General features: G+C 43.2%; 1 protein-coding gene across 1 annotated transcript in view; it reads left to right on the forward strand.

Annotated features, from left to right (window-relative positions):
• The window catches only part of GRHL2 (grainyhead like transcription factor 2), a gene marked incomplete at its 3' end in the record, with an annotated part of 79,866 nt that overhangs the window by 32,750 nt on the left and 22,614 nt on the right, over positions 1–24,502 (forward strand). The window contains exons 7-8 of the mRNA XM_081111620.1: positions 7,797–7,891; positions 24,182–24,340. Coding sequence (XP_080967746.1) covers positions 7,797–7,891; positions 24,182–24,340 — 254 coding nt within the window. The remainder of the gene's footprint in view (positions 1–7,796; positions 7,892–24,181; positions 24,341–24,502) is intronic.

Genomic DNA, 24,502 nt, shown 5'->3' on the forward strand with positions numbered 1-24,502 from the left:
TACAACTTTATGTGTTTCAAAATTATTGCTGACACGGAGGGCTGCCAGACACTAGAATTGGTCTTTGAGAGGCGATCGAGTGTCTTATCATAGAATGGCAATTTTCAAGACTCTTATTACTAATAAAGTACCATCGTTTGAGAAAGAACTCAATTTTCTTCTATGAATTAGTGTTGCTTTAACTGGGGAGTATTACAGTTTCTGGAAATACCATTTGGGGTGGAAAGAGGTTGGGCACTCTTGTGCTAGAGGGAGGGAGCCCGTGTGTAGGTCTGAGAGGATGGCTGATTGCCACTTCGGACAGTAACTTCTGCTCCTGTGCCTGTACCTTCTTGTCCCACACCAGTCCCTGAGGGTGTTACTATACAACTAGTGAAACGAGAATGGAAAACTGAAATAAAACACGACCAGTTCATGCCGTGTACAAGAAAAGTTCGTTACCAAAGCCCTGTCCATGTCTTCATGCATTCAGCAGACTACCAGAAAGCATCAGGCATTATTTGTAAGCGACAAAAGAGTTTGAAGAGACAAAATGGTTTGAATGAAGTTAAATATCACTGAGTAACACAGACGAATAAAAAGAGCTTAGTTTTAAGCCCATCCATGTTGATTTAAATTCAGCGTTAGAAGCCACAGTGCACATATAGATGCATGTGTGCCTGTGTGTCTGCACATAGGAAATGACCTTTGGTCAGTTTGAAATCAAGTCAGGATCAGCATTCTTTGAAAAATGAAATGAAATAGAATAAAAATACTAACGTACATGGAACACAGTGCTGGGCTACCATGTACAATGCTTATCTTACTCTAAAATTATGACTAATACAACATTGATGTAACATTGGCCCATACAATTCCTTCTTTAGAAACAGGTGCATCAAACCCAAATAAAATACTAGGTTTAGCCTAAAGGGAAAATTCCAAAACAGGTTGCATCTTAAATGATATCTGTGAGGATATGATAGTCATTAGTAGTAAGATTATCAACTCCTACTTTAATATCAAGAGTCACTCTTTTTCCAGTCACATTCTATGAGTCACAGATTATGTCTTCATATAATTTCTGCCATCAGAGTTCCGGATTGTGTATGGAAAAGTGCTCATTTGTAAGGTTGTATTATCGTGGAAATCAAAGGGCTGTGGCTTCATATGTAGACAGAACTTAGGTTCCACTCCGAGGCTGGCCCCTTAAGACTAAGTGACCATTAATTAGGAGGGAAGGTACATGTTTCCTACTCCACAAAGTAGCAATAATTTAAAAAGCTACTGACCTGAATTGTCCAAGCGAATGTTTGTGAAGTACAGTGGGGCCTTGGCTTACGAGTGTCCCGACTAATGAGTTTTTTGAGATACGAGCCGAGCTGTCTCTCGGCCGATTTTTTGCTTTGAGTTGCGAGCGAAAATTTGGGTTACGAACGAGCTTCAGATACCCGACCGCTAGTTGGCGCAGCGAACATCACAGCGAACGTCACAGTGAACGCCACAACATCAGCCCAGCATCACGTGTCTCACTCGTTCACTGTTGATTTGACATACGAGTAATTTGAGTTACAAGCTCCGTCACGGAACGAATTAAACTCGTAAGTCAAGGTCCCACTGTATATACATTCAGCACACACTCAGCTCCTTAAAAACTGGTGCTGTTCCTGTTATTTGCTCAGGGGCCAGGACCAAGTGATGGAAATACATTTAATGCCTCTAAAACCCAGCGCAAGTGTCCACACACTTAAGGAAGCACATTGACCTCTGGCTTGGGAAAAGCATTCTAAAGGAAGTAACTCATTAGACTTCTTGTGAGTCATTCAGGTGTGAAGGAGCTGCTTTTTTGAGTTTGAAAAACATCTCAGAACCTACTTGGGTTAAGGTTTATTTATTCCACCTTAGTTTCAATCTGAGGGAATCCTCCTAGAATGACCCTCCACTGTTTCCTGAGTTTGAGCTGATCCCATGTGACCTTCACAGACAAAGAGGACCAAATGGTTGAGGTCAGGTCAGATGGGCAAAGTAGGACCGTCACCCACCACGGTACTCGAGGGGTCTGTTGTCTTAGATACTGTCTTGCTTTTGGTGATGAGGAAATACAAGTTCAGAGGTTCATAACTCACTGAAGGCCGGAGGGCTTGGTGAGAGGAGGACAGAAATTAAATCCAGGTCCGTTTGTCTTCCCCTCCAGCGTCCTTTCTCCCTGTGCTTTGGGTGCCACCCTACATGGATTCCTTGTATATCCAGTTCTCAAACATATAAACCAACCCGAGTTCTTGGCTTTAAAAAACTCTTTTTTCGGCTTCAGTGTGTGCACACTGAATTGGCAGTAGTGCCCGAGCTGTTTTCAGCATTCCAGCTTCATTATTTCACTAGTCCAGACAGAATCCACATCTTTCAGGAGAGAAGCAATTTTTATATTAATTACACCGTTCCTTTTAATCTCCAGAAATATATACAAAAATAATTAAAAGGGGTAGTTATAATTTACCCAGCATGTGAAACTTAATTAAGGGGAAAGCATTAAAAATTCCTTTGACGGCATTCCAGAATCACACACATACACCACTGGTCATATGCAAAAAAATGAAAAAAATAAAAGATAGCAAAATGATTTACCATCATGCTGCCCGTAACAGTTAAAAAGGAACCCAATCCTATAATTCTGTGTAGAATGTAACTTGCCAGAAACATGCATGAAAGCGTTGCGCATTCACCCATGCTCAGTGCCCTTTGCTGAAACACCCATTGTTTTTCCCAAAGGGCTGGCTTTTGAACTTTTCTTTGGGCCTTCGTGGTGCCTGCAGGATATGGAGGTGCTTTCTCTGCTTCTCTCCAGTGCAGCACCCCAACCTAGTCTTCTTTGTGAAGGAATTTGCAATCATCCAAAAATGTCTCTCTGTCCCATCGAACTTTCCACAGCATTTCTCTACCAGCTAGTTGCTGTGGAGGCCGTGCTGTGATTTTTCTCTACAAGGTGTTAATATCTGGTGACGATGTATTGTTTGATTTGCAAGATAAATATAGGCAGTGGTTAAAAGTTTGGCCTTTGGCAGCAAACAGACCCGGATTCAAATCTCACAGGTTGGCCTGCTACCAGCCACGTGGTTTTCTGCAAGCAGCAACTTCTCTGCTGGAGGAGGATGCTAATACCCACCGCACGGTGGGTTGTAAGGATCAGGCCAGGTCACGTTGGTAAAAGGCTCGACACAGCCTTGACATTCCGTAAGTTCTCAGTTTGTGGCAGTTTTTATTATCCCAAGCATATTTGCATTTTAATGTCAGGAGATGACAATGCCCTTACGAAAGGAACGAGTGTTTTAGAATGAGACTGCAGGCTTGAGAACAAGCGGACTTTTTGGAGCAGATGGTATGCAAGTCTATCACATAGTTAACTGCCTCGTCTTCCCAGATGGGGTGTTTGTGTCCACCCCAGAGGGAAAGGATCGAGAAGAATAATCTGTCACATAGACTTCATGGATGGTTTGTATAGGACCTCCATGACAGACTTAGAAAAGACCATGGGATGCACCCAAACAATTCAGTGATTTTAATTTGCCCTGGAACTGTGCTACTCAAAGTGTGGTCTGACGTCAGACTGGCAGCATCTGCCCACCTGGGAGCTTGTGAGAAAGGTCAATTCTTTGCCACATCCCAGACATATTGAATCTTTGGGAATGGGCCCAGACAACTGCATTTTTCCAAAGCCCTACAGGTGAATCTGATGCACCCCAACATTTGAGAAGCACCGTTATAGAACATCTACTCAAGCCTATAAGGTACAGGCATCCAGACTCATCCTATGTCTTTGGGGGCCACCCTAACAGGCCCCAGAGAATGTACATGGCCGTGGATTCCCTTACTCCTCGCTCTGACATTCCAAGGACACACACAACCATAGAGGACTCTGGAAAGCTTAACTCTAGCACTCGCAACGTGACTTAACAATGAGATCGACTTCATTTTTATTTCATTAGACAAACTCCCATTTCTTCTTCCCATGGCTTTATTCATTTTGATAACTCAAGCTAGTCATGCATTGTTGGGTTGTCCCTTTGTGTGCAAATTACTAAGGTTAATAAAAACTACCTTTTAACTCAGATTCAATTAGCATGCATTTTTTTTTTTTTTTTAGAGACCCATTTCAACCGATTATAATTTTGCTTCATCATGCTGGTTTTTACTGTAGAAACCTCTCAGCCATTTTCCTATGTATATCCCCATCCTCACCAAGTAGATGTCAGTATTATATCGATATTTACAAACCGGTCTACAAAACATGTAATTTTTATATTGCATCATCACTTATTTTTAGGAAAAGCAAGTCCATCCCAAATGTGATATGGTCACAATTATGTGCTGTATAATGCTTTCCAAGTGGGGTGATTATTTTGCAGCGATAGTGGCTCGCATGCAAAAAAAGTCACTCACTAAAATCACATGACTTCCCGATGATTAGAGGGAATCTCAGATGGAGGGGATTGAATGGTGACCCTCAAAAATGATATGTTCATGTTCTAACTTCTGGAACCTGTACATACGATCTTATTTAGGAAAAAAGGTCTTTAAAGATGTAATTAAGTTACAGATCTCAAGATGAGATTGTCCTGATGAGGATGGACTCTGAATTCAATGGCAAGTTTTTAGAAGAGAAGGGAGACATAGACCGAAAGGCACAGGAGAGAAGAGCATGAGAACAGCAGTAGCATGAGAGGGACGCATCTACAAGTCAGGGGACACAAGGATTGCCAGCCACCACCAGAAGCCAGGAGAGAAGTGTGGGGCCCATTAATTTTCAGAGCCTCCAGAAAGAGCCAACCCTGCTAACACCTTGATTTGGAACTTCTGGCCTCCAGAACTGTGAGAGAATAAACTTCTATTGTTCTAAACCTCCAGGCTTGTGGTAATGTGTTATGGCAACTCTAGGAAACCCAGCTCATTGCACCGGCTCATTACAAATAGCTTCTACTGGTTGTAGCTGCCAACATTTACAAAACCTGGGTTTGAGAAACTTTCTTAAGGAACTAAGTTAAGGAAGGCTTAACACCAAGTTGCTGAATTTCTGTTTTTAATACCATAAGTCATACACCTTTAAACAAGCAACTCTCATCAAAGGACACATTAACACAGTTTTCAGAGCAGGAGATACATCCATTAGCATTTCATTCACTGGACAAATGTGCAAGTGGGCAAAGCACCGCCAGTGCGCATGCAGTGTTCAGCCAGTTAGAAAACCTTGACAGACACAGAGTACTGGGTGAATGGCTTACAGCAGTGATTTTTCAACCTTTTTCATCTCATGACATGCATACACTAATGACTAAAGTTCTGCGGCACACAAAAAAGTAACTGGTAGAAGAAATGCAGATATAACATCATTAGGATACCACTTTGTACCCATGGGATTGGCCCCCAAAGTAGAAATCTGGTGAGAAATAGGGGAAATAGAATTCTTGTTGGAGTCTCGACTGACATGAGCCATTCTAGGGAGTGAGTCTGGAGGGCCATTCTGGAGAGCACGTCCAAGTAGGTTTTTCTGTGATTAACCATCAATAGGGATCCAGGAATAAGGAGTTTTATTTAAAACAAAACAAAACACAAAATCGAACTGCCTTTGTTCTATTCTGGATTATTTTCAGCTTGTTGGTTTTATGGACTTTCTTTTCTTATTATTTGAATTATGGATAGAAAAAGCAAATAGGAGTACTACTCTCAGCCTAATTCACAAAACAGAATGAGTTGTATTCATGAGAAAGTAATTACAGTTTTGGTGAAGGATGACGTGAATTTAGGTTTTGTGACAAGTGAGGAGTAAACAGTTAAAATGATTACATATGTGAACTTTAGGGAAACAGACTACAAAATTTTAAAGCGTTAGCATAGGGAACTCGGAACACCACCACCCTGGAGTGTTCTGGCAATGTCACAGGACAGGGGATGAGGAAACAACCATTTGACCAGAAACATGGCAGATTCTGTAGACAATGAACACTTTGTACACCCTGGAAGTCAGCTGTAGTAACTAACTCTTAACTCAGAAGGGAAATTGTAAGAGGATTATGTTTTATAAATATCATCATAATTGAGTCTTCCTCTGACCCCCTGTGTGGGGTGGGCTGTGACTGCACAGATTAAGTGTACGGGGCCTAATCGAGAAGGATGTGGTAGGTCATGGTGAAAGATTTAGCCTTAGGAAAAATTATGAAAAGCTCATGGTCATCGTTTCATTTTAGAAAAGTTATCGTGGAGGCTTAGAGAGGAAGAACATGGGTGATTAGGTGATCAGTTTGTGAATAAACCTGGCCTCGAAGAAAAGCAGAAGGGTTGTATCATGATGCCAGCCAAGCAGGATGTGACGAATGTTTATGTAGTGCCCAAGGGACAGAAATAAGGTAGGACGTCATTTCTAAGGAGGCCAAGAGTAGGGAGGAAAAAAACCTCAGATGGCAGCTATAAGCTAGAAACCACAGGAAGGCAGTGAGCAGTAACACTGGGAATATCATGTCCAGACCTGCAGGCCAACTGAGGCCGTGACCGTGGAGACAGTGAGCAATGAAGATTTTTACCACAGGTGTGTTTGTGGTACCAGAGAGCTAGCCTACAAAAGGGCCCATCTCTGAGGAGAGGGAATGAATTGTGACTCATGGTCCCCATGGAATTCTATGTAGCTGCAGTTAGATTGGGAAGGTCCAGAGTGAGGCTTGCCAGATAAAATACAGGGTGCCCAGTTAAATTTGAATTTTTGATGAAGAACAAATACTTTTTTTTGGGTAAGTATATCCCAAATACTTGCTAATTCTGGCAACCCTACCCATAGCCCAGTACAATTTGTGAAAATGAAAGCTATGTATGCAGGCAAATCAATACAACTTATAAGAATACTAGAGGACCAGTGCACGAAATTCTTGCACAGGTAGGGTCCCTAGAAGCTGCTGGCTGCTGGCCGGGGCCTTCCTTCATTCCATGCCACCCCCTGTTGGTGAGAGCAATTGAACTCCTGGTTGGTGGAACTCCCGAGGGGACACTTTGCATATTAGGCTTTTATACATATAGATGCCCTGGCCGATGTGGCTCAGTTGGTTGGAGTGTCGTCCAATATACCAAAGGGTTGCAGATTCCATCACTGGTCTAGGCAAGTGCAGGAGGTGACCCATTCATCTCTCTCTCTCTCTTTCTTTCTCTCTTTCTCTCTCTCTCTCCCTCTCTCCCTTTAAAAAATCAATTTAAAAAATTTAAAAAGAAAAGAATACATTAATAGCTATTGTTTGTGGGGGTGGATAATAGGGATTAAAGAAATAAATAAGTACTACACAAATAAAAGAATAGAGGGCCTTGGTGATACTGAGCTGAGTATGATTCCCTCGACCTCTCCCGGAATTTCCTCCGGAAGTCCTGATGACACTGCCTGGCTGATGAACAGAATATTCTATTCTATGAAACAATCCCTTTGGAATACCCTGGCATTCCCAGAAAACTTAAGTGGCAGGAAAGTGAGTAGGAGAAGGAATGGGTAGGAGACAAGGGACTCAGGAAGGAAAGCATAAGTTTATAAACCTAATAAAAAATGACACTAATGAGCAAATCAGTCAGGCACATTGCTTCACCTAAGATTTAGTCTTTTAATAGAGGAACATGGTTACATTCTTATAAATATTAGTGAAAGACTATCAGCAAGTATAAATCTGTAGCTGTTGCCATAGAAACGGCTAGAAGAAGAGGCAAAGTTTCAGTTTCCCCACTGGAAAAATGACAGTTCTATCCATGTCACTGGGTAACTCCGATTCTTAAAGCCATTTTCTTTTCTAACGTTGCAGCGGATTACAAGGAGAGCTTTAATACGATTGGAAACATTGAAGAGATTGCATATAATGCGGTTTCCTTCACCTGGGACGTGAATGAGGAGGCCAAGGTGAGTGAAAAAGGAGCACGGATTCATTGTTCAGACTTCTAAGTAATGTGCCCTTTCTCTGCAGGTGATTTTTTTTATTTTATTTTACAACAGGCTTTATAGGTAGGGAAAGATCTGTTAACTTGAGCCAGAGCAAAAGGAAGTGAACCCATTATCTTTCTCTAGAAGTCATACACATGCAATTCTGTGGAGCAAAATTGCCTTTTTGGGGGTGGGGGGGGGGGAGAAAGGGACAGGTACCTGTGCCTCTGTGGCCTCCTGAGGGACGCCTCCAAAGCCTCCAGGCTCCATTTTAGCCCTGGGGCCTGGCAAAGAGAGGCCACAAAACCTTTCCGACCTGCACTGTAGATTCTCCGGAACCCCTTCTCACTGCAGCCTTCTTCAGGGAGAAGGGGTTCAGAGCTCATGCTTCACAGGTACGTGCCTGGGAATGTCTCCTGACCCCATGGTTCCTCCCAAGTGTGTAACCTGCTGGAGGGAGGGGCAGGAAGCAGGGCCACAGGCCTCTGAACTCACTCCCCGAGCTTCCCCACCGCTGTGACCTTGAGCCGTTTTTTTCCTTGTTAACTGCTTAAGCTTTCTCGCTCTCTCTGGTGCCAGCATGGCTTAAAAGGGCAAGAGTCAGGCCTCCAGCAAGGTGTGCCGGGGGGGGGGGGGGGGGGGGGTTGCGCCGTTGACAGGTGAACGAGTGAGACTCGCCGGTACTCCCGTTTGCTTACGGGCCGTGAGTCTCTGAGTGCATGAAAACTCCAAACTTCTGTCTGCACTCTTTTTTTCTGTGTTGGATAGCTTCTGACTCTTGATCCTTCTCTTGCACTAAAGAGAAGTTTCCAGATGAAACCTAAGTTTGTTTTGTACTTCAGTTATGTACCATCTAGGAGGGCGTTACACAACTTTGCCTTCAAACTAATGAAAAGGTCAGTGTAAACAACTCCCTTCAATGCTTTATTGTCTGCCAGCGGGGAAGGCTGGGTGAGAGAGGAAACTGGATTTGAGTTTGCGGGCAGGACTTATGGAAGAAGATGAATTGCTCAGTGTCTCATTCCGCTCACGTATAAAACAATGTAAATGAAACTGGCTTTCGGCCCAAGAAAGGTGACTTACATGGGCAAGCAGCGAGCGTGCCAGGGAGCTAGAAGGAAGTGGGCCTCAGGGCAGCGGGGAGTCGGTCAAATGCAGAGCTGTAGGGAAGCTTCTTCTAGGGTCCCTTCACCTCCATTTAAAGCTCCTTGTCCAGGGCCGGCCGGTGTGGCTCAGTGGTTGAACATTGACTTAAGAACCAGGAGGTCACAGTTCTATTCCTGGTCAGGGCCCATGCCTGGGTTGCAGGCCCAGTGTGAGGTATGCAGGAGGCAGCCGATCAATGACTCTCTCTCATCACTGATGTTTCTACCTTTATCTCCCTCTCCCTTCCTCTCTGAAATCAATAAAAATATATTTTAAAAACAAGTTTCTTGTTCAAGCCCCCGACTGTCCCTTCGTCCTCTTCTCTCAGAGGCTGGGGTACTGGGCTAGACAAAGAAAAGACTTCGTGCAAGGCACAGCCGGGCTGGGGTTAGAATCCTTAGCAAGTCATCTTACCTCTCTGGGCCTCACTCAGCTCCTTTAATTAAAAAAAAAACAAAAATTAAAACAAACTTTTCCAAATAAACTCTGCCGTGCCAAGTCTGGTGTGTGATGTGTGAAGATCCAGAGCTCTGGGGGAGGGCAGGGGAACCAATAACCACATGGCCGCATGTGAGGCGCGAGGGGCAGGCCCTTCACAGTCGCGGGGGAGACACTGGCGTCCTATCCTCGGAAGCGCCTTGCCAGCCAGTGTAAAGGACCAACAAATGTGAGCTGTAATCGCAGCCTTAACGTTCATTACCATGTAGCCTGTGCTAACGAGTGCTGGTGGGTGAATGCCTTAATGGTTATGTGCCAGTAGGGACCCTTTAAAGAAAATGCCAAAACCGAAGGGACAGCTTGAGTGATGGAGGCGCTGAGGTGCCACAGCGAGGCAGTGAATTTGGGTGGAGTTGACCCTTCCTTCAGCCTCATTAAGACAATTCCATGCCGCACCCAGAGGCAGAAGCTCGGTTCTCTTGTTCGAACACGTTGGAGCATGTGTGCTGTTCCAGCATCACAGGTTTAGCTCACAGAAGCTTCTTGTAGCAACATTTGCTCGTTTCTTTAATCTATCTATTTTAGTTACTAATACTTGGTTATTGCAATTGTATGCAGTCTGGGTTAACCAATAAGTAATAAAAAAAATAGTTTCTAATAATTTCCCCCAAAGGACTGGAAAGGCTTTTAAAGAAAAACCATAAAAATCAAGTCTGTTTCATTAGTGAGGCCAAGAAGATTTTTTTCATCAACTCAGAGCCTAAGGAATTTCTTTAAAATGTTACTGATTTTAGCCCTGGCCGCTGTGACTCAGTTGGTTGGGCATCATTCTGTGCACCATGAAGTTCCCAGGTTCCATTCCCTGTCATGGCACATGCCTGGGCTGCAGGCTGGATTGCCCACAGGGGACGCTGCAGGAGGCAGCCCATCAATGTTTTGCTTTCATATCATTGTTTCTCCCTTCCTCTCTCTCTAAAAATCAATTAAGAAAATCTGTAAAAAATAAAATAAAGTATTATTGATCCTATATAATAAAAGGGTAATATGCAAATTGACCCTAATGGTGGAATGACAGGGAACGACCAGTCACTATGATGTGCACTGACCACTAGGGGGCAGATGCTCAATGCAGGAGCTGCCCCATGGTGGTCAGTGTGCTCCCACAGGGGGAGCTCCGCTCAGCCACAAGCCGGACTGACGGCTGCGAGCGCAGTAGCAGTGGCAGGAGACTCTCCTCAGCAATGCTAAGGATGTCTGACTGCAGCTTAGGCCCGGACATAAGCCGTCAGTTGGACATCCCCTGAGGACTCTCGGGCTGCCAGAGGGATATCTGACTGCCAGCTTAGGCTTGGTCCCCTGACCAGGCTCAGGAACCCCTCTGAATGCATGAATTTTCGTGCACTGGGCCTCTAGTTTTATAATAAGCAGACTGCATAAAACAAAGCATGTGGTTGAGTAAAAAAGATTTTTAACAAAACAAGAAGTAAAAGATAATCTCTCCCACAGTGGAATTGTTTGTGATTTTCATATCATGGACTTCTCAGGAGCAGTTGAATTTACTTTCAAGTTCCTATTGGCAGCATCTACACAGAAATTTCTTGTAGGCTTCAGGGCTGGGGCCCCATAGAGTGTCATGTGATGCTTTGGTTTATGTGGTCAGAGGACACAAATTGTGGCCTGCAGCCTTCATATGGTCCACAGAACATATATGTATATGTAACATACATTTACATATTTTATTTCAAAAATTTAATTTTTTTGCCCACATTTAATAATCAGGAGGTTACTTTAATCTAGGTTTCTAGATTCTTTTGGGTGATTAAAGAATACGGCAACCATAGCCCAAGTGTTTGCAAGGCCACGAGTGGTTCTTGTGAGGTACTGGCTATTCTCTTTAATGCTTTCTCTAGCCTTCACCATTCTGGAACTTTCTCTGCTTGGCCCTGGTGGACATTTGAGTTTCCAGGCCTCAATCCTACCCCCTCAGACAGCCGAATATGCAGTTTACATCTTCACTGGTTTTCTGTGTTGGGGAATGTGGTGACACATGGAGGTTGACAGAGTAGAGCCGAGAGAAACAGGACCAGGATCCCCGCCAGCATTCCCTGGTTCCTTTGGCCAGGCCTTTGGCAGCATGCCAGAGTGTGACTTGGGTTGGCACTGTGAAAGCGAGGGGCTGTGACATACTTTTGAATGCCCATAATGGTGTCCAATCTTGATCTTTGAAGATGTTTTAAAAGTCATCAGAAATCACTTGGGTCCAAATATAAATACACATCAACCAGTTGGACATTACCACCTTAGGGTTAAAAATGGGATTTCTTTGTACACTTGAAACTTACATGATCCTATTAGCCAATGCCCCCCTAATACATTTAATTTAAAGAATGAGATTACTTTTCTACAAGACCGGCTTTGAAGAAGGCAGTGTCAGAAGAGACACAACATAAAATTTGAGCCACAGCAGCGTCATTTGAGAAACCAAATATCTTCCCAAGATGACTGTGCGAAAGGATAGTTTTTATTTGGATATTTAAGTTTTGGTGCATTTATTTAAAAAACAAACAACAGCCAGTATTTGGTTTTCTTACCACATATGCATCATCAAGAGCTCATTGATTTTTCCAGAGCACCTTCCTACGTGTTCCTTTTCTTGCTGACCTACATTTTACTTTCACCTCTCGTTTAGCATGAACAGAAGAAAGGATGTGAAATTCTAATCGTGTAGTTTATCTAAGGAAAAAGTTTGACCTGGGAAGGTGTTAAAACTATTAATTAAAACGAGGTTTGGAATGAACTGATTTCTGGTATCAATGGCCGCGTGAATCTGGCAGAGCTATCCCTGAGTTCTCCCACCCAGAACCGGTTCTGCTGGCTGTGCCACCGTCTTCCTGCACAAATGACAGGAGCAGCAGCAATAGTCTCCAGCAGGACATTTCCCCCAGGGTCTGGACGCTGCTGTAGTGTAACAGGTGTCCCTGGGTCCCTGGCAGTGACTCAGGTGACATCTAGGTGGGTAAGGTTGGGAGTCCCAGTCCACCCTGTTACAGCTTGGAAATTGATGGGGGATGGGCAGCAGCAGGTGACAGAGGAAAAGGCACCTGGATGCTCATCTTGGCACCGGAAGAGCTGGCTTTGTGACTTCTCCCTGCTGAGCCTCACTCTCCTCAGCTGGAAGGGAAGCAGGGATTATCAGAATAGATTATTGAGCCCTAACCTGTTTGACTCAGTGGATAGAGCGGCGGCCTGCGGACTGAAGGGTCCCAGGTTCGATTCTGGTCAAGGGCATGTACCTTGGTTGCGGGCACATCCTCAGTAGGGGGTGTGCAGGAGGCAGCTGATTGATGTTTCTCTCTCATCAATGTTTCTAACTCTCTATCTCTCTCTCCCTTCCTCTCTGTAAAAAAATCAATAAAATATATTTTAAAAAATAGATTATTGACATCAACAGATTATTAAGGTTCCATCCATCTGCTTCTAACAGGAGCCCTGCTGTGGTACCTTCTTTCGCATGACTCCCATTCCCAGGGTTATTGCAGACTTTCTTCCCTTTGCCAAACACTGGCACCTACAAAGTAGATCGATTGGTCGCTAAACCCCAGGTTGAGGAATTCCCACGGAAGACTCCATTGGGTTACTGAAGAGCGGTGAGCTCAGGTTCCTGGCATCGAGTGCCGGCTTTCTCTTTGCGATGACATCATCCCCCAGAGCAGGAGCACAGCAGGCTCCCCCTTCTCCCACATTTCCAAGCAGATTCTTGAAACTGGGCCCCTTCTTTGTGTCCAGTGCATTTTCTCTGTTCACAATGAATTCAAGCTTAAGCGAACCTCCCTGTGCTGGGCAGGCCTCTCTCCTGTCACCACGGAGAATTCCTGGAGCATTGAGATGCTCCCTAGTGCTTTGAGGAACAAGCTTCCTTTTTGTGCCTTTTCGCTGGGACACCACACCAATTTCCCCCTCTCTACACTTCACCCCTCCCATGGTTTATGAACTGCCCAAGAAGGAGACTTCTTTCCATGAACCCCTTTCTAGTCCCTCTGCACCAAGCCTTTTGGGATGCTCTGGAGTCAGTGAAAATGCTCCTCCTCCCTTATACCAGCTCCGCTAACTCATCAAGCAAACAAAGAAATCCACTACTGGCCCATGCCCCTGTCTCTAAGATTTTTTTTAAAAAATCTATTATAATTCAGTAATATGAAAATTTTTCTCCCCTGGGTTATCCCTTGCTGCCTTATAGCCTAGCACCTCTGCCTGCAGGAGAGCCATTACCGTCTGGGGTGAGGCCTATCCTGCCCTCCTTCCATCCTCCGTGCTCCGTGTTGAGTTGTAGGAGGGGCTTTGGGGATTGGCTAGTCCAGCCCTCTGCTCTGCAAGATCAGTGGTAAAAGTTATTCCTGCATTTGGAGGTTTGGGAGAACTCTCAGACAGGAAGTTGTTGCAATTTTAGAGGGGGCCAAGGACACAGATAAGATATATATATTTTTCCATTCCTGTTAACAAATTTTTGTGGTAAGATTGGAGGTAGGCAAGACAGACCTGGATGGGATGGGGTGGGGAGCAGAGAGGCTGAGCCATGTCGTAAATCATTTTCCTGTGCATCTCAGATTCTCATTCCACTAAGTATCAACTTTCTACATACCAGGCGCTGCGCGATTGGCAAGTGCAAAAGTGGGCTTTGAACCCACGTGCCTCTGAGTCCAGAGTCCATGCTCTTAACTGTCCCAATAGAGGGTAATCTGCAATCTTTTTAGGCCAAAGCATGCTATGATGTTCTTTCTCAAAGAAATCTATAGGGTACAATGTATGTAGTTCCTGAAAGAAAGAAAACAAATGAACAGCCCCATTTTCTTTAGCAAAGCAGTTCAATCAAGTCACCCGGCTTTTGCTACCCTCTGTCTGTCCCCTGCCCACTAAGATGGCCTTGCTGGCCCAACACCTCTAGCACACAGGCCTCTCCCCATCCATGTCTTTGGTTGCCCTATTACATTACCTGTCGATACCATACTAGTACATGTTATTGACCAGAGTGGATTTGGGAGTGAGGACTATTAGGATTCCTTGCCATCTTCAACTGAGTGTGTGTGTGTGTATGTGTGTGTGTGTGTGTGTGTGTGTGTGTGTTAGCCTAACATTAATGATCTCATTTGCAGAATTACTGCAATTAGTACTCTTTGTATTAATTGAATATCAGTGCATGCTTTCTCATATTGATACATATCAGTGTTTTTTCTCCAAACCTTAATACATTTATTCTGCATTTCCCCTACTTATCGCTAGCTCCTTTCTCTAGTGTCCAGATTTTTACTTTTAAGTGTATTTCCATATACTTTTCTTTTATGTTTTTCCTGCTATGAACAGGGAAGACTATTCCTTACTCTTTTTTTTTTTTTTTGCAATACTATGCAGGAAGCACAGCATAAAAAATTTCAAAGCAAGAACAGTGATTGTTATCAGAGAAAATGAAGGTTGCAGAGGGCACACAATGACTATCTGTTTTATGTTTGCAACTTAAGAAATCCAATAAACAAAACCCACGTTCACCAAGCTGGTAAATTGAAAATAAATATTTATATACTAGAGGCCCAGTGCACGAATTTGTGCACGAGTAGGGTCCCTAGGCCTAGCTGGCAATTAGGGCCGATCAGGGCCTTCCCCTGGCTGCCAGCTGCCGGCCAGGGACTTCCTTGATTCTGCACCGCCCCCTGGTGGTCAGCACACATCATAGCAAGCAGTCGAACTCCCGAGGGGACAATTTGCATATTAGCCTTTTAATATATAGGATAAGCAATGTTTATATGTAGATTCCTCTAACTTTGGGTTCCTTTAGATCAGTGGTTCTCAACCTTCTGGCCCAGGGGTGGGCAAACTTTTTGACTCGAGGCCCACAATGGATTCTTAAACTGGACTCAGAAGAAGGAGCTGCGGCTGTGTTTCCCGATGTTGCCATGTTAACACTGCTGCTGGTGAAGGAGCTGAGGGGAGAGCAAGAGAACCCTCCGCTCTTTCGGCTCCGCGGGCCGGATAGAACAGCCGAACGGGCCGGATCCGGCCCGCGGGCCGTAGTTTGCCCACGGCTGTTCTGGCCCTTTAAATATAGTTCCTCATGTTGTGACCCAACAATAAAATTATTTTAGTTGCTACTTCATCACTGTAATGTTGCTACTGTTATGAATCGTAATGTAAATATCTGATATGCAGGATGGTCTTAGGCGACCCCTGTGAAAGGCTCGTTCGACCGCCAAAGGGGTGGTGACCCACAGGTTGAGAACCGCTACTTTAGATGCTTTCAATGAATTGGATCTACAAAGGAGATTTCATGTAAGTTTTGACATTGTGAGGAAATGCAAGGTAAGGGGACACATGCTGATATGACCTCTGGGCCGTATTTTCCTTAAATTTTTGCCTTTTTTATTGCCTTTGGGTCTGATTTTGCTCTGGTGCTGAGGGAGATAGCATAAACCATCTGAGACCCAGTGTAAGGGATGCGAACATGGATGCGCTAAGAGGAGTCAGCTGGAGGAGCAGGAAGACAAAAGTGGAAGTTGGGACTACAAACCTCGCTTCTATGGAAGCAAATTCATCCCGAAGGAAGCAAATGAGGTGGACGCGATGCCTCCCAGTGCCCGTGGCCACGTGTCACAGGGCGTCGGATGGGCCCACATCATGACCTCCTCGGTGCTGTGAGACGGAACTCGCGCTACCGTGTCGGATTGCTTACCTTTCCCACATGGAGTCCAGGTTTCTTTCTTTCTTATTATTTTTAAAAATCTTTATTGTTGAAAGTGTTACCTATGTCCCTCTTCTTTCCCCCATTGACCCCTTCTAGTCCGCCCCCCTCCCCTGGCAGGTTTCCTTTCTTTTCTCACCGTCTGGCCAATCCTTTCTCTTCCCAGGGCTGTCTTTTCAAGGTGCAACCAGTGGCCAGCAAGTCAGATGAGCTTTTTGCTCCCGCATCTGCTAATGAATAGAAAACACAGCCTCTCTGTCCTCATTACCTCAATTTTAGTCGCTCAAAAGACGGGAGGGTGGAAATGGCAGTCCTTTGATTATGGCCTGTGAAAGGTGGTAAATCGGAGAAAATGTAGGTGTTCTAACCTTCTCGTACACCGTGAACTGTTGAGACTCTCAGGGTGGAAAATAAGGTTATGCTGATTGAAAGGCTGACTTAAATTCAGTACCAAATCATGGCAGATCCATTAAATTGTTCCAAATGTATTATTTTGTTCCCTCCTTCTCTCTCTCTCTCTCTCTCTCTCTCTCTCTCTCTCTCTCTCTCTCCCTCTCAGCATTGTTGTTTTTTGGGGTTTTTTTGGTCTAAAATATTTAATCTGTGTTTATTGGGCTCCCACTGTCTGCCAAGCACAGTGCCTGAGAAAATGGGTTCTTTAGTCTGGAGAAGATAGATGGATGGTTAGAGGATATTACCGGGCATCTTCCGTAGTCTCAAGAGTAAAGAAGAGGCTGGGGCAGGCTCCTGGGAGGGGTCTTAAAAGGTCAGGACACACACTGTGAAGCAGGGCAAATGGCATTTTTATGTGTTTGCTGGGGCGTGGTGTAGGTGATGGAAGCTTTATAAGGGAAAGGTAAACATTTGCTGGAGTCTTTGGTATTGAACTTAAACAAAGCCATGCCTTTGTTTTAGTTTTATAAGGTAATGGGTGGCAGGAAAAGCTATAAAGCTGGAGTTAATCCATATGTAGAAGGATTAATCTTTGTAAAGCATCTCACTGAAGATATCAACAGCTTGATCTTCTGTTAGAATGTAGAGTACCCGTGGTTTCTGACCCGAATCCTGCGTAGGGCTCTATAACGTACATGCATAAACCGTTGTGTGTGTGTAGAGAATTAGATTACAGACTTGGCTTTCATAGACTGGTGTGTGTGTGTGTGTGTTTGTGTGCACGCGCGCGTGCACCATGGTTAATATTTGTTTAGTGATTACCATATACCAGGCACTCTGCCAGGTGCTTTTTATACATTATGCAGCATTTATATTTTTAAGTGGATATAATTTTTCATGGGAATAATGAAGAATGTGAAGCTCAGAGAGGTGAGCCAGCTTACCTGAGGTTGCCAGCTACCGCATAGCATCCTGGGCTGTCAGGGCAACATGTTCTTTCTACAATGCCTTTTGTATTGGGAGGATCTATTAGTAATGTCTTCTGCATTATTTCTGGCAAAAGGGCAACCATTCCCTCAAAGCTTTATGCCTCTGACCTGGGATCAAACCTACAACCTAATTCTGTGCCCTGACTGGGAATGAAATCCAAAACCTTTTGGTGTATGGAACGATGCTCCAACCAATTGAGCCACCCAGCCAGGGCAAAAACATGAGCTCAATTTAAAGTGTCACAATACTAAGGTAAGGATAGTTATAGCTATTTAAAAAATGAGGACTAGAAAGATTAAATAACTAGTCCCAGGCGGTAGTGCCAGGATTTGCACTGGCTACAGACCTTCTCTGAGCCCCTTGTACTTCTTTTTTCTTGCTGTGCTTTCCTCTCATTTTGCCTTCCTGCTTCAGAGAAAACTGTCTTTCTTCTTATAAAACTTCACGTGTGAGTTGATATCGTTTAATCCCTGCCTCCGAAGCTCTGAGCTCCCATAACTCCTCCTATTTGGAGCCTCTTACATTCGTCCTCTCTCATTGCGTGAGTACCTCTTCCATCTGTGAAGAACACCTCTGCTGGGCCCTGCTGCCCGCTGTCCATGTTCCTGGCCATTCCTCCTTCCTCTGCCAACTTCCCAGCTGAGATGCTTCCTCTCCATCCTCATGTCCTGTCTCACTTGCCCCAGAAATCTAGTTTCCCATCTTTCCCTCCATTAGTCTGGCCTTGGGAAGGGCACAGACCCTTGTTACTTCTGAACTTGGTGGCCTTTTCTCAGCCCTCACTCCCCTGGTCCTCTGTAACTTGGATGTCGGATACTGTGGCCATAGTTCTTGGCTTCAGTGGTACACACCCGACCTCATCAAATGTCCATTATTTGACAACCGTGATACAAGTATTTTGGTTGGCTTCTTCCCTCACCAGCCTATTTCAGGCTGCTCTTAACTTCCCCAACACAAACCCCCACTCTCCCATGAGGCTGTCTCCTTATTCCAGCTCAGGGCTCCTACAGGACATCTCCCCTGGCTGACTCGTTGAGCTTTCCCCTTTTCATTTGTGCTTACAGCATGTATAGTGAGTATATACATTACTCAACAGTGAAAACTGTATACCCCTCCTTTTCTTTAAGGGCAGGGCCCTACCATAGACTTCTGTATCTCCCATAGCATCTCTGTCTATAGTATCTTCCATAGTGTGTGTGTGTGTGTGTGTGTGTGTGTGTGTATTTGGTGCTCAATTTAGGTTTGTTGATAAACAGACAGGTAATATTTTTTGAGTATAAATCTGGTCAGCACAGCTAACCCTGCTTATTATCTTGACAGATACAGCCATTCCAAGCAATCTCAACTCCTAAGAGGTTTTGCTTAGGAAAGCAAGAGCATAGATAAAGAGGGAAATGCGTATTTAGAAAAGTAATGTTATCTTACCCCATTGGACAAATATTTGTTGAGTATCTACTGTGGGCCTGGTACTGGGACTAGATTGAGTTTGGGGTAGACAAGGGCCCTCTTCTTATGGGCTATAGCCTCGTGGAGCAGACAGATAATTAAGCACTAAACAGATAAACAACAAGCTAAATCCAAATAGTGTTAAGTGCTATGAAGAAAATAGAAAAGAGCAGGTTGACAGAGTGTGTTACTGGTCGTGGGCGGATGGGAGGAGGAGGCAGAAGACAACTCCAGCTAGGGCGGTCAAGGAAGAATCGAGATTGGACTGAAATCTGAATGAGGAAGAGTGGCAATGTGATGATATGTGGGGACAGCCCTGGAGGCAGAGGGCAGAACAAATGGCAAAGGCTGTCAATTGGGAACACGCTTCGCATGTACTGGAAGTGGAAAAAATTGGGTACTAAAAGAATATAGAGAGCTGGTAGGATATGTGAGTAAGCCACATGTGCATGTGTATGTGTATACTTTTCTCCTAAAGTGTCTATAGGAGAAAATAGAGAAATACACTATCAGGTTTTAAATCATTTCCTAAAAGTGCCATATAAATGGAGGTGTCAGGGAATCTAGGAGATTCTTAGATCCTCAACAAAATAGCAAGCTCTCTGAGGGCAGGGAACCTAATCTGGCCTGTCATTCTTGTTCCCACTTCCTAGCATAATGTCAGGCCCTTGATAAATAATTGGTGAATTAATGCAAGAAGAAACGAATGAATGCCCAAGACTGAGATTTCACTTGTTAACATTATCTACCTTCAGTCTGCCTCTCTGTCTTATTTGGCATTGCATCTGCACCCAAATACAATTGTATAAAATAGAAGAAAAATGCTGAAAATGCAAGAAAACCGTCCTGCAGGCCTTTGATAATGCTAAGAACCCAGGGGAAAACGAAGTAAGGAAATGGGCAAGAGCACACTGACGTGTTTACGTATTGTGTTTTGAGCGGAAATGCTGATTTTGTGACCCTGTAATTTGGAGGCTAATGCACGTGCCACTTCTTGGAAAAGAGTCTCAACCTTAGGAAACAAAGAGCTTTCATAGTCTTCGATCAAAGAGGTCTTCTTGAAAATGCAAGATGCACTTGTTTAAAGAGAAAAATACTTTCCATCAACTCCTGGATGTTATGATATTTGAAATTTCCAATTGCTTTGTAAATCAAAGATCAGCCCATTTCTTTTAATGGCAAGCTCTCAGAAAAATCTTGGGTGTTAATAATCAACTTAACGTAGCCATTCTAAAGCCCATCATTGACCTGTGCTTATTTTAATGAATCTTACTGCATGTAGTGCACAACCGAGAGGTATTATAACCTGGGCAAAGACACTGATCTTGTGTAGAAGCCACCAAATGGGAATTGTAATTCACGTGTAAAAACGATTTTATTTTTAAAATGTCAATTGTCATGAGACTGCCCCTATTTCTGGAAAGGTCTTGGTACATCTTGAAACAATTTTTCTACCTGACTCAATCCTTGATCCAGTGACAACATTAAAATTGCATCTGTTATCTGCTCGCATACACCTGTTTTCATGAATGTTTTTCTAAAAACTATGTACTGTCAGAATTATAGGAGAACAAATAACGGAGGTTTTGAAAATATCGTAGGAACATACATAACATTCATAACTCTCGGGTGACAGACCAATTGTTTATGGCATTTATATGCTCTTTACATAATCAGGGCTCCTATGAAGCTAAGCAGAATTTTCTGTGCTTGGCATTTGGATGAACATTTGGTGGGGGAAAGCATACCTTTCGCTAAGTTTCTGTAATACACATTTACAAACAGTGCTTTGTAGATAAACTTCCAAGAAATTTGATCTCACATTTGCCTGCTGTGCCTGGAGCTGGGACATGGTTGGGTTTGCAAGATGAAACAAATGAATGCTTATCAGTTCCCCAGCCAAGGTTTTAGTTAATGTGCTGCCGTGCCTTCCCACCCCCACCCCCTGCCCCAACTGCAGTTAAAGTTCAACTATTTGGGTTTTGAGTGCACCACAGCGAGACTACGATTGATACCATCGGGTACTGAAACTGCTTTGCTATTGGGTCAGGCAGCCAGGCAAGAGGAAAACGGTGCCAATCCTGTTATATATTCCTGCCTCTAAGGATGGCTCTGGGAGGCCCACACCATTTAGCAAAGGAGACCGATTCTTGTGTTGTTTACTTTTTATAGAATCAGGATGGCATGAGTCAAAGCGAGCCCATTGGACCTTCTACTCAGGACCTCTCGCTATTAAGAGGACCCAGTCTAAGTGTCTCCCGGTAAAGTCTAGTGTATGATAGCTCATTTGACCTTTAAAGACCTTCTCTACTGGGTGGCTGATTGTTATTGCTCCTCCAAGAAGGCTTTAGTCTATTTGTTGTAGTGTGTTGCCAGTAAGCATCTGTTATTTCAGCGGCTCCGTCCTGCCGAAGGGGCCTTTGTAAGTATACACATTCCATCAGCCCAGCTCTCTCAGTTGAGAGGTGGAGCTGACAAGGCCACAATGAATAGTGTTTCCTGCCTGTTGAGTGATATATGGGTAAATCAGTGAGCCAACCGTGAGTCCGAGTAGCTTAGGAAATATTCATCAGAACACCTTTCTCCTCTGGCTTCTGCACTACAAGGCGGGCTTTCTGAGGAGTGGAACAATAGCCAGTGTGGATCGAGGCCCCGGTAGATTACAACACCAGCTGGGGGATTTGTATATGAAATAGGTGGCCAAAATTAAGGACAACTGCATTGTTCACTAGAGTGATCATTTGATTTGCTGACATAAAGTTATGTTTACACATTCGGGCCAAGATAATCCCATTGCCAGTAATAACAGTTTTACAAAGGCAAGTGTTCCTAGGAAAGTATGCTTTTATTTTTTGACCTAAAGATCAGCATGTGATGAAGTTATAATCTCTGGAGCACCATCATGTCCCTCTCTCCATCTAGCCTCTGACTTCTCTGTTTGCCCGGATCATAATCAGTGCATTTATGCTAGTACTTTGCACAGCTTCAGGGACATGGTAGGTATTTAAAAATAATTTTGTGCCATGAATGAATGTTCTTCTGCAGTTAAGGCATCTCCAGGAGCAATAGAAAGGCGTTTCTGTCTACTTTCGCCAGGGGCGTTCAGTAGGAGAATCAGGCATGGCACACATACTCTTCTTAGTAGTCTTTATCACTCAGTCCCCTGAATCACTTGACATCTGCATTCTTAATCACTGGTTTTCTCTACCATTCCCAAATAAACAAGCATTTGTGGAATTCCTGGTCTTATCCCAGTGCTGTGTGGGTTTTGTATTTTACTCGTGTCCTCAGGGTCAGCGTTCTGTCCTGTGTTCTCAGAGTCTCTGTATACGCCTCTCTTTGGAGTGCCTTGACCACCCTTTGTGGTCATAGTTGGATTCCCCACCTGTTTTCCCTTTGGACTGTCAGCTCCGTGAGGCAGGGGCCTGGATTTCTTCTCTATCTGCAGTGTCTAACATTGTGTTTGACCCACTGTGGGTGTGTGTTGATGTTTATAGGATAAATGAATGAGTGAACCAATAACAGGAATGAATGAAATTAAATGAATGGTTAGGTCATCTCTAGGCACTTGTTTTCAGATGTTGGCTAGAAGAGTGAGAGCCTGTGGCACAAGGCACAAGGTTGTTGTAATTAGCATGTTATTAAGACCTGTCACCTGGCCTTGCCTGCTATTGGTGTGTGGTGCCTCGCTAGTGTGTTTCTTATTGCCAAGTAAGGAGCTTAAAAATAAAATGAAAAATGATCCTTACGTAGACATAGCACTAAAAATTAGATATCTGGTTGTATAAGTTTCCAAAAGCCTACAGGCATTGAACTTGAAATTAATTACATCAGACCTGGTAGTTAAATCAAAAATTTGAATGGCATTTCAAATGCAGTTTGGGTCAGATAATACATTTGATGAAATGGCTTTCAGAATAAATAAATGTATAACTTTAAAACAATGAGTGATTTAAAGTTTTACGTTAAGTAAAAATAATACATGTGGTATTAAAGGAAAAACAGTACCAAGAGTATATAATACACATACCCAGTTTTTCCCAGAGACAACTCTTAATATTTATATAGTTACCACATAAATCTAGGTACTGTACTCATACCTCTATTCTATGATAAATCAACTTTAAATGACATGTATTGACATCTACCTACACTCCTCCCTCTATTCCTCCCAATATTTTATAATAAAGTTATATTTTTAGTTCTTCTGTTGGTCAGTACTGTACTCTTTAAGAATTTGCCTGAGTTTCCTTTTCTTTTTTTTAATTTATATAATTTCTGTTCTGTTTCTTGATGCCCCGTGTTGTAAACTGAAGATGCTGGTGCCTTTACTACATTTCTTTCTTCCTGTTTCATGTCTTACCTTCTCCAGCTCCTCTTTTATCTTTTCACTTCTTCTATAATAGTATTTACATTCTGATTTAAAAGGAAAATTGAAAACCGAAGACATTAAGGGACTTGCCTGAGGTTTCTTAGCTGGTTAGATCTGGGATTAAAACCTGGGGGGTTGACTCCCAATCTAGTGGACTTTTTACAGATAAGCTCATCAAATGTTTGTTGACTGCCCATTCTCCTCCATGTACTATATTAGGTACCAGTAATACCAAAATAATAAGAAATGGTCTCAAATCTTATACTTAATAGTCAAGTAGGAAGACTAGATATGTAAACAAATAACTACATTTCAGTATAATAATGCTCCAGGGAAGCTGTTATCTAGTTTGGGTTTGGGTTGTGTGTTTTTGTATTCCATTGATCATACATTAGAGAAATTGATATAACTATTAGAAGTCACAGCTTTAACATGTTAAGGAAGTAATGTTTTACCCAGCTAATGTATGCATGTTTGAAAAATAAGTAAGATCTTGCTGATATACTCTGAGGAAAGTAATTTTAATGGTCTGTTTTATATCAAATATGAAAGCAAAAACTTTTATATATTTATAAATTATGCACTCTATCATGTTTTATATGCTCAACCTGTTCTTATGTCATACTATCCAACTATTCTTCAGTTATCCTTATATATGCATTTAGTATTTTGGTTTCCAGTCTAAGACTTACGTATTTTTTAATAGACCTTTCTTATGGTGATTTATGAACTTATTTTTTCTTTCTTCCTCCCTTAGATCTTCATCACTGTGAATTGCCTGAGTACAGATTTCTCTTCCCAAAAAGGGGTGAAAGGACTTCCTTTGATGATTCAGATTGATACATACAGTTATAATAATCGTAGTAATAAACCCATTCATAGAGCTTATTGCCAGATCAAGGTCTTCTGCGACAAAGTGAGTAAAGATGACAGTTTGTCATAAAGGTATCTTTGTTATTAGATATTACTTTTAATGACATTTTTCCCTTGTCACCTTTTCTTGTCTACTGGTGTCAGAATAATCACCTTATCAATCATAGTGGGAGTGGTAATCTTTCATTCTCAATTCCTATTAGAT

Source organism: Myotis nattereri, assembly GCF_964212035.1.
Source record: "Myotis nattereri genome assembly, chromosome: 17".
In the NCBI taxonomy this organism is placed as follows: domain Eukaryota; kingdom Metazoa; phylum Chordata; class Mammalia; order Chiroptera; family Vespertilionidae; genus Myotis; species Myotis nattereri.